The sequence below is a fragment of the Callospermophilus lateralis genome, chromosome 4 (genome assembly GCF_048772815.1).
Source record: "Callospermophilus lateralis isolate mCalLat2 chromosome 4, mCalLat2.hap1, whole genome shotgun sequence".
NCBI lineage: Eukaryota > Metazoa > Chordata > Mammalia > Rodentia > Sciuridae > Callospermophilus > Callospermophilus lateralis.
The window spans coordinates 64729719-64746145 of NC_135308.1; the positions used below are offsets into that span (position 1 = coordinate 64729719).

General features: G+C 46.3%; 1 protein-coding gene across 1 annotated transcript in view; it reads left to right on the forward strand.

Moving 5' to 3' along the window:
• Nucleotides 1-16427, forward strand: part of Iqsec3 (IQ motif and Sec7 domain ArfGEF 3) — a 104893-nt gene that overhangs the window by 27475 nt on the left and 60991 nt on the right. Inside the window, exon 2 of the mRNA XM_077109217.1 lies at nucleotides 7233-7316. Coding sequence (XP_076965332.1) covers nucleotides 7233-7316 — 84 coding nt within the window. The remainder of the gene's footprint in view (nucleotides 1-7232; nucleotides 7317-16427) is intronic.

Below are 16427 nucleotides of genomic sequence, written 5' to 3' on the forward strand. Positions count from 1 at the left end.
TCAGACTCATCACTTTAGGAGACCTGGGGTTGCTGAAGCCAGGGAGGACCAAATGTGCCCAAAGATATGGGCCCTGGAATTAAGGGTCCAAGGAAGAATTGCTTTTGTTCTGGATCCTACAGCCTGGTTCATTTGGCATTCCAAGAGCCAAGGACTAAGAATGTGTCATATTCTTTTTCAGGAAGGGTCCCTTTCATTGCCAATTTCTAGTGTCCTTCAGCCCCAGAACTCCTTGGGTTGTGAACCCCTCACATTACAATGTAAATGATGCATGGGAACTGTGTGACAAGGTAGCTTGGAGAAGCCCCTCCCAGGCTCTTTTGTCAGGCCGGTTGAGGGCTGTATGAATTGAAAGCCTGGCTCACATTCCTGATGTACCCCTACCACCACCCAAAGTGTGATGATTGTGCTCGGCCTATGGGGATCATTCTCCTTTCTTTACGTTTCTGGTAGCAGCGACTCCTTGGTACTCAGTGGTAGAGCCCCGCTGGGTTCAATCCCCGGTACCCCCCGCAAAAAATCCAACATCCAACAAAACTTCCACATCTTCCTCATCACTCTAGAGGTGAGGGAACTGAGGCACAGTGAGTTTGTGAACCACTGATAAAATATCAAGCATTAACACACATTACCTCACTTCTTAGGGGAACACTTTGTGGTGTGTGTTATCATCCCCTTTTGTACAAATGAGAAAGTAAAAACTCAGAGGACTTAAGTGACTTGGGCAAAGTCACACTGCTAGTTAGTAACAGAGCTAAACCTGGCAGAGGGCAGTCTGATTTCCAGGATCATGCCCATTACTCCTCTTCAAAAGGTTTCATAGCCAGTGGACATTCATGTCTTCATTCTCTAAACCTGGAGTGGGAGTCCTCAGTACCCAGCACAGTGCCTTGGTGCTCAGCGCATTGACAAAGGTCAAAGTCCTTGTTTGAGTGAAGCTGTAGAGGAGGCTACATTTAGAGTGTGGACTAAGGGATCGGGCCTCATTTGTACTTGTCTGCCTGAGTCTACAGTTTTTCTTGACACTGCACTCAAGCCTCAGTCTGAATCTCTAGTCTCTGTGACATGGCCCTTCCCCTCACTCTTCCCATCCTCCCTGGAAGTTGCCACCACAACAGATGGACACTGGACATCAGAGAATGGGAAGGAGCACAGAGGACAGGAGGAAGGACCCAGGGTTCCTGGGGTGGCAACAGCCTAGGGCTGGTGGATCTTCACAGCCTGTCCTGTCCATGTTCGAGGCCAGGGGCCACAAGTACAAGCTGTCTCTGTCTACAGAAATTAGAGTAAGCCTTTCTCCCCGCAGGAGGGCCAACCTGAGGTCTTGCCACCATCCGACTCCAGACAAGCTTATGGAATGGATACCACATGCCCCAGTTCCCCACATATGGATCACAACCCCTGCGTGTGTTCATTTAAGTCCCTTATCTTTCAAAGCTTCAGTTTTCTCACCAGTTGAACTAGAATAATAGCAACATCTGTACCCTGCAGGGCTTTTAAGGGGAGCAAATACCCAGAAAATGGAACAGTGCATCATAAAGTTAAAGGCCACGCAGGTGAACCTTTCATTCATTCACTTTCCTGATCCAGCTCTTTCCTTCCATCAGTTCAAATGACAGAATGGAAGACAGAATTCTTTCTTCTACCAATGATGTTTCCTACATCCCCGAAGTCAAGCACTGCTGCATTTTATGAGCACCCAGAGGCAGAAATGTCCCTTCAATACAGCAAGAACCAGTGGCTCACAGAACTTCCTGACAGAACATGTTCTACACACTTGATTCATCACTAAAGCAGATGATGACATGCAACATCTCTGCATCCCCATTTCATTGTGGTGGAAACTGAGGCCTGGTGCAGAGTAAAAGAGGGTAACAAGAGTTCAAGCAAATCCTCAAGATGCTGGACATTTAAGCAGAGTACCAAGAAGCCTCTGCTACCAGAGAAGTAAAGAAAGGAGAAAAGTCCCCATTTGGGTGGTGGTAGGGGGTCATCAGGAATGTGAGCCAGGTCTAGGAATCATACAGCCCTCAACCTGCCTGACAAAAAGTTCCTGGGAGGAGCTTCTCCAAGCGACCTTGTCACACAGTTCCCATGCATCACTTACATTGTAATGTGAGGGGTTCACAGCCCAAGGAGTCCTGGGGCTGAAGGACACTTGAAACTGGCAATGAAAGGGACCCTTCCTGAAAAGGAATATGACACATTCTTAGTCCTTGGCTCTTGGAATGACAAATGAGCCAGGATGTAGGATCCAGAACAAAAGCAATTCTTCCTTGGACGCTTAATTCCAGGGCCCATATCTTTGGGCACATTTGGTCCTCCCTGGCTTCAGCAATCCCAGGTCTCCTAAAGTGATGAGTCTGAGTGGGTCATTTGAACTGGTGTGTGGTTAGAGGTGGTGGCGACACCTGGATGTGAGGACCGATATTGAGGATTTTCACAGGTTGGTGGTCCCTGGTTGTGCTGTGAGGTTGGGTGGGGAAGGAGCTTGGAGGACTTGGGAGTGAGAGAAGAGCAGAGCAGAAAGCTGCCAGGTTCCTGGGCCCCAGAGTGGCTGGCTCTGGGAATTTGAAGGCATCAGCCAAGCAAGACAGGAGCAAAGGATCTGCTAAGAAGCAGTGGGGACCCTTTTAATTTTGAGACAGGTTCTCAATAAATTGCCAAGGGTGATCTCAAACTTGAGATCCTTCTGCTTCAGCCTCCCAAATAGATCACAGGCATGCACCACTGCACCTGGATGATGTCAGGGATTTGTGAGAATAGTAAGTTACTATCTGTAAAGTGCTTAAAACCATATTTGCCACATAGTAAATACTATAAAGTTCTAAGACACAATCAATGTTTTCCTTCTCATTTTATCATCTGTATCAAATAAACTTCAGACTTTGTAGTTCCCGTTTTTCCACTGATGTCCTCTTTCTGCTCCAGGATCCATCCATCCAGGACACCACACTGCAGTTGCCATGTCTCCTTGGTCTCTCCTGGTCTGTGACAATTTCTGTCTCTTTGTTGCTTTCATGCTCTTAACAGTTTGAAGAGTATCAGTCAGGTGTTTTATGGAGTATCCCCAGTTTAGAACTTGAATTGTCTGCTAGTTTTCCCTGTTAGACTAGCTAGGGGTTTGGAGAGGATTACCCAGAAGGAAAGTGCCTTTCTCATCACAACTCCAAATTGATTTTTATGGGAAAAAATTCTTTGGCTCCCTCTGTTTGGCTTTCCCTCAGGGTGGAGGAAAGGGAAGTGTGCATGACTGAAGGACAGCTTCAGCCAAACCAAGCTAAGACCTGCCCAGTCAGGGGACTTGGACCATGACCTGGGGCAGGGGAGGTGGTTAGAGGCAGACTGAGCAGGATCAGAAATTCAGCACGGGACAAACCCCAGGAGAAGGCCAGGGGGTCCTAGGGGAGCCCCTTGGCCAGGCTAAGGAGGCTCAAGGAATAGGTTGTGGATAGAGGAGCCACAGGGGAAGAACCAGGAGGTGAGCCCTTCTTGGCTGGACTGTCCTGAGGGGCCCCACTGGTAGAAACCCCAACAAAGATTTTGCCCCCTACAGCTCTGCCAGCCTGAGCCTAGGGTGCAGAAAGGTCAGGATCCTTCAGGCCTATGTTGTTCACTGTATGGGCCAATGCAGCCAAAGACTGGGGGTGGAGGGAAGTCCCTTGGAACCTGCCCTCCACGTCTGGATAGAGAAGCAGCACAGCCCTGGAAGGAAGTCTCTGGGAAATGCAGGGAGGATCAGAGCAGAGTGCCCCCAGGCACCTCTGTGCCAGCAGGGGACTGTCTCCTTGGGCTTGCCTTCCAGAACTGCCAGTGCTGTGGGCTGGCAACCAAGCTGCGTTTGTACTCTTGATGAATTTTGTCAGGAATCCCAAACCTGTCCTGGATACAGGCACAGCTGGTGGCCTGGAACTGGGGGTATGGGTGAGGTATGCCATTCAGCTACCAGGGTTCATCTACCCCTCCATTGTTTGGGCTCTGAGCTCTTCTGGTTCTTGCACTTGTCTCCTCTTCTTCCCCTTTTCCTCAGGCCAGAAAGCCTTGGGTGCTAACACAAGACCTTTTGGTTCCAGACAATTCTCCAGGGTCTCTGATTTGCCACAGGAACCCATGGATGGAAAAGGGAGATGGGGGAAGGACAGACTAGCAGACAACTCTAGGCTTATTCTCCATACCGGGTCTCAGCTTTCTCATCTGTAAAGTGAGGGATCGGAATCAGTTACTTTTATTGCATTATTACTATTATTATTATTATTATTATTATTATTATTATTATTATTATGCTGGGATGGAACCCAGGACCTGGTGCATCTAAGCACATGCTCTACCACTAAACCACATCCCCAACTCTTGCTCTTTTGAAATTTCATATTAATTGCATTAATGATTAATCTGTGGTCTATAGATTACATATAATCTATAATCCAAATAATCTATTAAAGTAATAAAAGTCCAAGATAAAAATTGCTCATGATCCCATTCTGAAATGACATGAATATTTGTGTTGGTTTCTGATGATTTCTAGTTCTTGTCCAGGTACTTATTCAATTTTAATGTATTTCATAAATAGGAATTTATATTTAAGTTAACATTATTTATATTTATATTTCAGTTAACATTACACAGAACACTGTTTTTTCTTTTGTTTTTCCTACCTCAACCTTCTTTTATTCCCCACTCTCCTCCTGCTGCAAAGTTCACAGTTTAGTTTGCACTCATAAAATATAATATACTGATATAGTACCCATACCACACATAGAATTCATATTTGAGGGGAGAGGGGTCGTGACCTATTTTACAAAATTGAGATCATGCTACATACATTTTTCTGCAAATTGTTTTCCTCATTTAGCCATATGTTGTAGAAATCCATTCAGGCCAAGATAGAGTGCTAACTGATGCCCTTTGATAAGTGCATAATTCCATAAGATGAAGCTATTGCAATTGATTCAATCATTCTGTGATTGATGGGGACTTGGGTTATTTCTAGCTGTTTCTTCTTCCCAACTAAAAACAATGCTGCCATAAACATTTTGAATAATAATACCTCTAGGAACAGTTACTTGCATTTCTACAAGTATGAAATACCATGGGTGGGATTGCTGGATAAGACTGCATAAGATTCACCAGTGTCCTTTTTCCCCCAAACAAGAATAAAAATTCACATCTACACAAGTAGTGCATGAAAGCCCCTGTCTCCCCACATCCTCACCAGCACTGGTAGTTAGCAGTCATTTTAATGATTGCCAGTCTGCTTGATGAGCAATGGCATCTCAGTGCTATTTTAATTTGCATTTTCCTGTTTACTAGCAACCTGGAGCATCTTTCCTTGTATTTATTGGCTTTCCAGATTTCCTCTTCTATCCATAGCTATTCACACCATTTGCTCATTTTTTTTTTCTTCTGGGTTTGTCTTTGCATTATGAATGTGTTGGAGCTCAATGTAGGAATGTTTAAGTTGCCTTTTGTGGGATGTAATGCAAATATATTTTCCCAGTCTATTATTTTTCGTTCAACTCAGTAGGGAATCTTTTTCCATACACGATGTTCTCATTTTATTTAGTCAGATATGTGTCTTTTTCTTTGATGTATGAATGTGTGTGTGTGTGTGTGTGTGTGTGTGTGTGTGTGTGTTTGTGGTACTAACACATATGCTAGGCCAGTGCTCTACCACAAAGCAACATCCCCCGTTCTTTTTATTTTATTTTGAGGCAGGGTCTTGCAATGTTGCTGAAGCTGGCTTCAAACTTGCCATCTTCCTAAGTAGGTGGGATTATAGGCATGTACCACTGTGCTGGGCTAGATATGTGTATCATTCTTAATGACTTTTCAAATTCCTGTTTTGTTCTTAAAATCTCCCCAACATATACACTATATTCCTAAATTTCCTTTTGAATTTTTCCTTGCTTTATTTTTTTCTCATTAAACAAAATCTCTCTGGAATTTATTTTGTTGAACTAAAATATGCTCCAATTTTACTTTTTTTCCAGGAGGATAGCCAAATTCAACGTTTCCAATCTCCAAGCCTAGGGGATCCTAGGAGGTAGCTAGGCAGCTACTAATATTGGGGTTGAGGGTGGGGTGTCTGGGAACTGATGTCAGACTCCCTGTCCCCCAATTACGGGGCTATTCTACATTTGCTGTTTTACAAAATGGGCTTCCAATAAAGATCTGATTTGGACAAGGTGTTCTTAAGCCTTAAGGAAGTCTGAAAACCCCTTTCAGATGATCTTTGGGGATCCTCCCAGGCTTGACACTCTCTGACTCCGTAATACTCAGGATATCAACCATTTAGTAAAGAAGAGGAGGTGACAGGTCAATGGAACTTTATCCAGCAGTGACTTCAGCATTAACTCCTGAGTTGGCTCCAGGTGGATATCATACAGCACTTCAGAAACAGATGAGACCTGGAAAAATCATCTAGTCTAGTGCCTCTCAATCTTGGCTGCCTTTAGAATCATCTGGGAGTTTATAAAAAGTCCTGGTGCCCTGGGCCCGTGCCAGACTACGTGATTCAGAATCTCTGAAAATCATTGGAAAAATTATTTTTAAAATCTCCTGGTAAGTCTTATGCAGCTAGGGTTGAGAACGACTTCTGTAGTTCAACCCTCTGAATTCAATAGTAAATATATTGAGAACCAGAAAAAGTGAATTCATATCATACAGCTGACCAGCTATAGAGATGGTACTAGAACCAGGATTTCCATCTCCTGGGTTGGTCTTCCCATCTACATCAAACAAATCCCCCATCAACACCTTGGACTTTCCATCAGACAACACAAAGGGCTCTGAGCGCTATGTACATTTGCATACGAATCAGTATATTCTGGGTGAATAGGCGTAAAGGACTTAGTGGGGAACTGGGTGGTAAAGAACTAACTATGATAAAAGATTGAGCAAGGCACATGGAAAATCCAGGTGTAGGAGCCCACTGCAGGGATGGAGGTGTGGAATAAGGCAGAGTGAGTTGACCAGGTAGGTCAGGGAGGCTTTGTGCAGGAGGTGGCATTTGAATAGGGCCTGTGGGTGACTGAAAAAGACTTGGATGGACAGAGAGTCAATGCCAACATTTCCCCGGAACAGCATTTGGCTGCCTTGGTATTACACAGAGGCTCAAAAGCCAGGGAGGGGGAGCAGCAAGGATTCCAGGCAGGAATGCCTTAGTGTAGGTGGATCTAAGGTCCAGCCTGTCTCAGCCCTGCTCTGACCTTCTCCCTCTGCTCTGCCCACAGGAATGAAACCGTGCTGCATCAATTCTGCTGCCCAGCCGCTGACGCCGAGCAGAAGCCCTCCTGCTCTGACCTGGCCTCCCAAAGGTGGGACATGGTGGCCCTTCCTCCCTTCCCCACCCCCATCTCTTTTCCTCTCAGAGCAGAGCACACAGCACAGTGCTGTTTGGCCTCCTCTTGAGTCTTGTGTGGTTGTTTGTTTGTTTTTATCTCCTTCCCCATCCTTCCATTTCTCATTCTTTCCTCTGAGCCCAGATGAGTCATTCCCAATTTTTAAGATCATTACACCCTGCCATTCAAATTCCAAACCAATGCTCCTTCCTTCTAAACAGGTTGTATAAAGTTCAATTTTGCTAAACATCAAGGGATCTGACTTTGATTTTATATACAGATATGGCAGCGAGTCTGAATGTAGTGGGTACTTAACTCATTAACAGCGACTGCCCATCCTCTATAACAAAGATTTTTTATTTTTCTTTCTAATCTTTCTCCTTCCATAAAGGAGCCAAGGTCACTGACTAATTTTAGGGATTTCTCAACCCTCAGGGAGTTGGTGACAACCTGGCAAGGAAGGGGGAGTGTTGACAAGGCAGGGTTGATGTCACTACCCGGAGCTCTGGTCTTCATTTTTTCTGGGTCATTCCTGCTCCTGGGTCTCCTGTCTCCCTTCCCTGTAGCACATCATGCCCTCATGCCCAGTCCTCCCTCCATGTTCCTCTCCATCTCTCTACCCCTGTGTTTCTCCATCTCTCCTTTTCTCTGCCCAAGTCAGTGCCCCTTTCCATTGCACTTTGATCTACTCTCAGTCTCTTTAGCTTTGTTTTGGTCTCTTCTTCACCAGTTTTTCTGCCTCATTTCTCCACATCTCTTTTTTCTTGACTTGTCTTTACTTTGCTTGAATTCTGGCCTGACATGGGCCCTGTCACCAGCTTCCTGATGTAGGAATGACTTTGGGCAAGTTATTCAACTCCCCTGGGCCTTAGTCTCCTTATCTGTATAGTGCTGGGGGTGGGAGGTGAGGGCTGGTCTGCCTGTCAAGAAAGTAGCATTTAAATAGAACCTAACTGATTTCCCAGCTGTCCAGTGAAGTCAGGTGAGGCAGGTTATTGTCCCTGCCTTATGTGAAAGGGTCAGAAGACTCAGAGATTTGTCCCCAGGAAGTATCTGTGCCTGCACTTGAACTAGGAGAATTTGGCTCCCAATGTTCACCATTTTCACTTTTAATATTCAGTAATTCTATCATCTTTTCCTTTTTATTCCATAGAAAATATCTAGATAGTTTTCAGAAGTGGTGCTATACACCTTCACATTACAGACAATCACCTCCTAAAATTCAATGCTACTTGTTTTCCCTCAAGGGGAAGCCAGCAAAGGTTAGAGAAAGAGACTATGGGCGGTGGGCCCAATAGTCCTTAAATCTAGGACCAAGGGAGGGATGGGACTCCCTGAGTCTGACCAGATTGGAAGATGGGAGGCCAAAGGGAAGGACCAGCCAATGCTCTGGGTAGTCTTCTGGCCAAGTTTTGGGTCAGACCCAGGGACATGAAGACAAATAAATCCTACCTACTTGGATCCCTGGGAAGCCCACACCTAATGGAGCATTAGGATTCCCCAAAGTGAAAATTTCTCACCTAGGAATTAGAAGGAAGAAGAGAAGTGGTAGAATGAGCTAGTAGAAGAGGAATGAAGACAAAGAGCGGAGCTCTGGAATGAGAGTGGCATGGAAGGAAGAGGCAGAAGGGGCCTGGTTCCTTCTTGTGGACTGCCAGTGTTCAGACACATGGCCCGAGTCTCCTTCCTAGAGATCTACTTCCTTGGCAGGGGAGGAAGAGTTTGCCCCTACCCCCAACCCCACCCCATCAGTTCAATTCAACTCAATGGACATTTTCTTGATGCTAAGGAAGCACCAGGCTTCAGTGAGGTTGAATAACTTCCACCCTCAGGAAACTCAGGCCTGGGCAGGGGCAGGCAACAGAGAGCCTCCCTTGGGTTTGCTGTGGTCTTTTCTCTGGTTCACTCCTACCCCTCAGGTTCTTCCTTGTGGCAGAACTCTGCCTACCTGCAGCCCTGGCTCCAGGTGGGAAGGGGTAGGAGGAACCAGCATGCCCAGCCTTGGAGTAGGCACGTGGAAGGTGGGGCAGGGGAGAAGTGCTGCCCTTTGGAGCCAGGGCTCCAAAGAACTAGGGTTGATTCCAAGGTTGGAGTGGATGTTAGGAAATCCATTACCTTATTTCCCAAAAGGTTGGTTGTTTGTCTTCCCCTTAGGCATGCAGATGCTGAGGTTGGGGCTGGAGGGGCTCTGGGGAAGGAGGGTGGGAGGTGGGAGATGCTCTGGATTGTTCATGGAAGAGCCTGAAAGCCCTGCCCACTGCAGCCTCCCCTCTACCTGGAAAAGGAAGCCTGGCCTTCAAGATGGCCCAGGGCTTCAACTGCTGTCTGTCTCTGGTTCCCAGTTATTCCAAGTTGTCCTGTTTGTCTGTATGGTTTGTAGTTTCCTAGAGCCTGTTTTTGTCTGTCTGTCTATCTGTCTGTCTGATGTCAGTTTCTCCCCTTCTTGGGAAGAGGATTCCTGGATGATTTCTGAACAACCCAACAGTCCATGTGTCAGTTGGTCTGTCTATTCTTGACTTCCCTGGGGGAATTCCATCCTAAGGAAAGTTTTCTCCCACCAGACTCCTGCTGTCTTCCTGCTCCCACCATTATCAAAGACCCCTTCACTACCCCTTCTCCCTTTTCCTGAACCAGGTGTCCCACCTCCAAACAGGGTAACCCAAACTTCCCCAAGGAGTTCATCTAGAGGGTGGGGGGCTAGAGCAGGTGTAAGTGGGTCACAGAGGCCCCTGGGCATCCCCTGGAACTGTGAGACAAGCCAGGCTCCTCCTACCAGTCATTCTGGCTTCCTACCAGCTCAGTCAGCCATCAGCCAGATCATGGACTCCTCTGAGGATTTCTAGGGATAAACGAATTGATCTCTACAGGAGATCTCTCTAGGGAATTCCAAACCAATCAGTCAGATCTCAGGGCCTTTGCTATGTGGATCCAGGAAGTTGTGGGAGCTCCCTCACCTTCTCTTCCTCTGCACTATGGTTAAGGCCAAGATCAGTCCAAGCTTGCTCAGCTGTCTGTTTCATCCCTGCCCTCAGGTCAGGCAGTGTCATCCCTTGGGGATAGCTTACTTATCTGATCAGCAGCTGTAGCCTAGTTCAACCCTCAGCACGGAGGAAAGACACCGGGACCTAGAGAGACCCTCATGCTCCTAAAGAGGCAGAGAAGTCTCAGCCTAGTGTAGGGTAGGATGGCATTGCTGGGGGATGGGACAGACTTCTCCACCCACCTGCAGAGCAGCAGTTGGGGACTGGTACAGGAGAAGCTCTTATTTACCAGGGAGAGATGTCCCCTGGCATGGGAAGACTTAAAACTGAGCAAGTCTGGAAGCCTGGGTGTCCTTGAAAGGGAGGCTGAAGCTGGGCACCAGGGACTAGGTACAACAGAGTAGCTATGGGCTAGCAATGGGCTCTGAGTCTGGATCTCCAGTTAGGATCATCATGGGCTCCCTTGAGCCTGGTTCCCCACACACCCCATGACTAGGGGTAATTAGACCTCAGGTGGGAGCTGGGAATTGGGGCTCCTTGCAGCGGGGGAGGGGGTAGGTAGGCACTCATGGTTCTTTCTCCCAGAGGTTGGGGAGCAGGTGGGGCCCCTTCCCCACCTCCTCCCCCAGTGCTAGCTAATGACAGGGCTTTATTCTGGGGAGCTGAATAGGCTTGTAATTGCAGCCCTACTTTTGATACCACAGGGCTCCCCTCCCTTTCAGGCTCTCAGTGATATTAGGAACAATGACCAGGGAGCTGGCCAGCCGCCTCTCAGCATCAAGCAGAATTGCAGCCCATTTGTCTCCGTGGGTGGTAATGGGGCTGAGATGAGGAAGATTGGCTTCTATTAGAGTAATGGGAGGAGGCGGCAGGAGGAGGGGGCGGGGCAGGGGAGGACATAGAGCAACCAACCCCTAGTTGTGGGGAGAAAGAGGAGACCTGGAGTCAGGGGGTGCCCTGGGACCCAGCAGCCTGAACTGCTTCCCTTCCTTCTGGTGCTAGCTCCTTCCTTTTATTCCCCACCCTTCCTCCAGGATGGAAGAGACGCTAATATGTATTGAGCATGCCAGGAACGCTGTGCTAAGCACCCTCCATATTTTATCTCCCCTCATTCTGTGAGATAGATGTGATTCTCCTGTACAGATAAAGGATGTGGAATGGAGAGACATTGGGTATCTTGACAGAGGGACCACTGCTAATCGGATCTGGAGCTGGAAATTAAACCCAGATCTAACTTCAAAACGCAACCTTTTTCTGCAAAGCTGCTGTTGGATTTTTTTTTTTTTTTTTTAAGAACTCAAGAGAAATCCTTCCAGCCATTTCATTTGGTTTCAAATAACATCTATTTCCTCTGATTATTAGTTATACATGCTAGTTGTTGGAAATGTGAAAAACACAGAAATATAAAGAGGAAAATAAAAATTGAATCCATTCATATAAAATTAACTACAGTTAATATTTGAGGATGCAAACTTTCAGTGTTTTATTTTTCTATGATTGGGTTTTACATTTTCCCAGCACTTAAAAAAAAAAAAAAGATTTTATAGCCTGCATTTCCCACTTGGTATACTGTATCAATCTGGAGAGCCTCATTCTTAAACCGTCCCTCCTGAGCCCCCACTCACCCAGGTGACACACCCAGCTCATGCCCTCACCTGCTAACCAGCCAGCCGAGCAATGTCTGCAGTGTGACTCCAGGCTCTGCTGGTGGCTGCAGCTGCTTGATGCCCTTAAGGAAGGGGCATCCTTCCAAGAATGGCTGTCGGGGGAGCCCGGCATTAGCATGGCCAGAGCATCCATTCCGCCTCTCCTCGACTCACCCTGCTGGCTGTGATGGGCCTGAAGCATGATCAATGGACCAGCCAGTGTTTACTCAGCGATTACGGAGCAATTAAATTCCCAATCGATACAGTTTAGTCCTCAAACAGCTGGGCTGGGGTGCTTCTGCGTCACCTGCCTGCTTCATTAGTCACTCTGAGGCTCAGAGGCTGCTGGGAAACCCCCTTTACCCACTGGTGGAATAGAGTGACCAAGTGGGTGGCTCTGGGCCACCTCACAAGGCTTTTCCCCAGAGGGGCATGGAAAAGCCCTTGGCTTCCTTCAAAGGCCCTGAGAAGCAGGCTCCCCGCCTGCCTGGTCCCAGGGCTCTGGAGTCTGTGCATCCTCACATCAGGAAGAAGTGGGTGGCAGGGGGGGCCAGAGGAAGTGTGTGTCTCCTTTAGAGAAGCTGGGATAGTGAGACTGAACCCAGGAGGCCAGGAAATGCCCCTGGTGCCCTGTCACTTCTGGGAGCAGCTCTTCAGGGACTGACGATCCCCACTCCAGCTCTATGCCGACAGAGCAAAGCCGGCCTGGCAGGGGGGCAGGCAGGGAGCAGGCCTGCTCCTTCCTCTACGGCCTTCTGAGCATCTCTCTGTCAGGCTCTTCTGGTCACCATACCTGGGATGACCACACAAAGGGTGCAGAAGAATTTGGTCCTAGAGCTAATGAAATCTGTTCCCTGTCCCTGAGGAACTGTGTTACCTGTCACTTCCCTCTGTGTGCTTTTTGCCCCATTTGTGTCTTCTTTTATTAGACACAAAAACCAAAATAAGTGTGAAAGTACTTGGAGCTGGGGAGAGGTTATTAAAACACAATAGAGAATACAGGTTGAGTGTCCCTTATCTGAAATGTTTGGGGCCAGAAATGTTTAGAATTTTGAAATTTGGGGGATTGGGGGAATATATTCATACACCAAATGAGATATTTTGGGAATGAGACCCAAGTCTAAACAGCATTCATTTCTATTTCATGTACATTTCATTTCTATTTCATATACACATAGCCTAGGGATAATTTTTTTTTGTTGTTGTTGTTCCAGGGATTGAACTCAGAGGCACTCAACTACTGAGCCACATCCCCAGCACTATTTTGTATTTTATTGAGACAGGGTCTCACTGAGTTGCTTAGGGCCTTGCTAAGTTGCTGAAGCTGACTTCGAATTTGTGATCCTCCTTCCTCAGCCTCCCCATTCTCTGGGCCTGAGGGTAATTTTACACAACATTTTTAATAATTTTGTGCATGAAACAAAGTTTCATGGTATGGAATTTTCCACATATGACATCATTTCCATGTCCAGAATGTTTCAGATTTTGGAGCATTTTGGATTTTAGATTTTGATATTAGGGATGCTTAACCTGTGTAAGAACATCTGTGTCTTGTCTTTCGGATCTCCTGATCCTCATGGCTCACCTTAGCTAAAATTGAAACTCATGTTTACAGCCAATGCTTTGTCCAGGCCAATTTCCTTGTATAATTTTCCCTCCCAGACCTTGAGACATCTTTTAAGACTGGCCTGTTCATGTGACCTAGGCTGTCTACCAAGGGTACTTAAGAGACTTAATCTTTTCTTGCTGGGGATTGTGCCATATTAAGGAAGGGTTACTTTTGCAGTGTGATTAGAGGAGACTAGAGAATTCCTTCTAATTCTACATTTCTATTTGTGTCTCCTACCATGGGTGTGGGGAGAGAATATTAGCTATTATATATTCAGCACCTGATCTGTGTTATACAAGTATTATTTTATTTAACTCTCAGTTGTAGCTTGTGAAATGTTATTCCCATTTTACAGACAAGGAAACTGGGGATCAGAGAGGCTGAATGACTTATCCAAGAGCCACATACCTGGTAAAGAGCAGAGTCAGATCTGAACCAAGTGTCTGTCCTTTGCAGGCCATAACTGGCCCAGTCAGATGAGAAAAGGGAGGGGTTCAAGTACACGGGGCTTTTCTTTCCTTCCCTCTACCCTGCCCCACGAGGCTGTTCCCAGACTCATCAGAGCAGCCAGGCTGAAGGGAGAAATGACCCAGGGGAATATTTTTAGGGACAAAAAAAGAAAACCAATTCCAGGTTTTATTAGTTAAAGAAACTAAACATAACTGAAGATTATACTTCCAGAACAACAAGATGAAAGCTACCACAAGTAATAGCTAGCTCTCTCTGTGCTATTGGTAGTTGCTAATGCACTTTGTCCAGTTTTCTGGGAAAACCTGTTTTTGTTTTCTGTACTGAAGAATCTTGTTTGAATTTCTTGGATATTCTTTTCTCATCCCCAGTAAGAGGAACCTCTTTTTGCAGGCCTAGAAAATTTCTAACCCCATGATTTCCTGTGCTTTTGTTTTGCTTTCTCTGCTGAAAAGTCCTCTTTATTCATTCACTTATAACAAATAACCTGACCGTGAAAATCATTTATAATTTTTATAAATGTATCTAATGTATGACCAAAAAAATTAAAAATTTGTTTCTTCAAACCAAGAGGGGAAGAAAGAGAATATCTGTAGCGAGTGTGACTTAATCCGATCAGGTCTTCTAAGGACTTGACTGCCTTTGAGGGGCCTTGGAATGGTTTAAGAAAGGAGGTCCTGGAAATTTCTTTGGTGATGATTAAAAAACAAACAGGAAAGAGCTGTCTGTGAGGGAAGCCTGGAGTGTGCTGCTGCCTCTAGGAGGAGGGAGAGTGGGGAAACAGAGAGTGGGCTCCTGGATGTAGGGGCACCAGCTGAGCAGGAGAGTCGAAGGACCCCTCCAGAAGTGACTGTCTACAGTTTGCAGCTGGGGAAGTACAGGCCAGAGTTGAACATGGGCTCCTGGATCAGGCAAGACACTCTTCTCTAGGCCTGAGTTTCCTCAATATGACGTGGGGGTGGACTGGCTAATTCAAGGCCCCTCCAGCAGCGATTCTCTCAGAAGGTGTCTGCCTTGGCCAGGGATGGGCCACATGAGCAGAGACCAGGAGCATTTACAGAGCAAGACGACAGGTCAGGGATCTGATTAAACAGCAGACCAAGAGGCCAATGGGAAATCCAGCCCTGGAACTATGTGTGCCCCTTGCCTAAGCAAGGAAAGGGCAGAATTCAGTTGCCCAGTGCATGGGGTTTTATTTCTATATTTCACATATTGTTTAAACACTGCTTTTATAATACAAAAGAAAAAAATTTGTTTTTTGTTTTTGGTACCAGGGATTGAACCCAGAGCACTTAACCACTGAGCCATATCCCCAGCTCTTTTTAATATTTTATTTAGAGCCAGGGTCTTGCCAAATTGCTTAGGGCCTCACTAAGTTGTGGAGGCTGGCTTTGAACTCACCATCCTCCTGCCTCAGCTTCCCGAGCAACTGAGATTACAGGCATATACCACCAAGCCCGACTCAGAATAAAATTTTTAAAAGAAGAAAAAATGATATCTCACAGCCCACCTCTTGTTGGCCCTCTTCCCCATGTGTCTGGAGCAGTGCAGCCTAGGTATTAAGATATGCTCTCTAAGGACCCCAGGGAAGAACCAGTCACCCACTCCCTGCCTCCATGCTGGCAGCTCTCAGCACTTGTTCTGGACTTGGGTGTACGGTTTTTTACTCCAAGAACAGACATGATGGGTCATGAAGGAGGATTAAGGGGAAAGTCAGCCCTGACCCTAACAAGCAGCACTTTTAAAGGCTCTTCCTGATTACAAAATTCCTCCCACCCCCTCTCCTGATTCTCACCCCAAGGATCCTCACCTTCTGGCCTTGCAAGAGAATTACTGTCTCCATTTTACAGCTGAGGAAACTCTCAGAGACGATGGGCCACTTGTTCCAGGTCACCAAAGGTAGAAGCTGATAGACCCCGAGTCAAGCAGAATGAGGAGATCCTGGTGTGGTCACCATGTTTTGTGTCTATGCTAAAGCTTTGAAGGTTTGGAGAATGAACTAGGCTATCCAGAGGTTCTTGAACTCTAGGAAAACTGACTCACCAGAAACAAATTTATAAGAGAGTGATATATCTTATTACCATTAATTTACTAGTTCCTAATGAGAAATTATCCAAGAGAACTGGATACACATATTTATTGATGGCTAAAGAATTTAAAAACATGAGCATCCTCTCCCGTTATTTTCTGGGGCAGAGGAATGAGCCCATGTGGTTTTTGAGGATTCCCTTCTGAGAAGGAAAGGAGAGAAGGTGAGGAGATGGTAGGAGAGTGCTTCAGAAGCACTGTGAAGTGGAGCCGGTGAGAGTTCAGACTAGTGTAATTCAAACCCAAGTTCAAGTCCTGGCTTGGCCACTGACAAACTCTAACCTTGGGTAGGTTA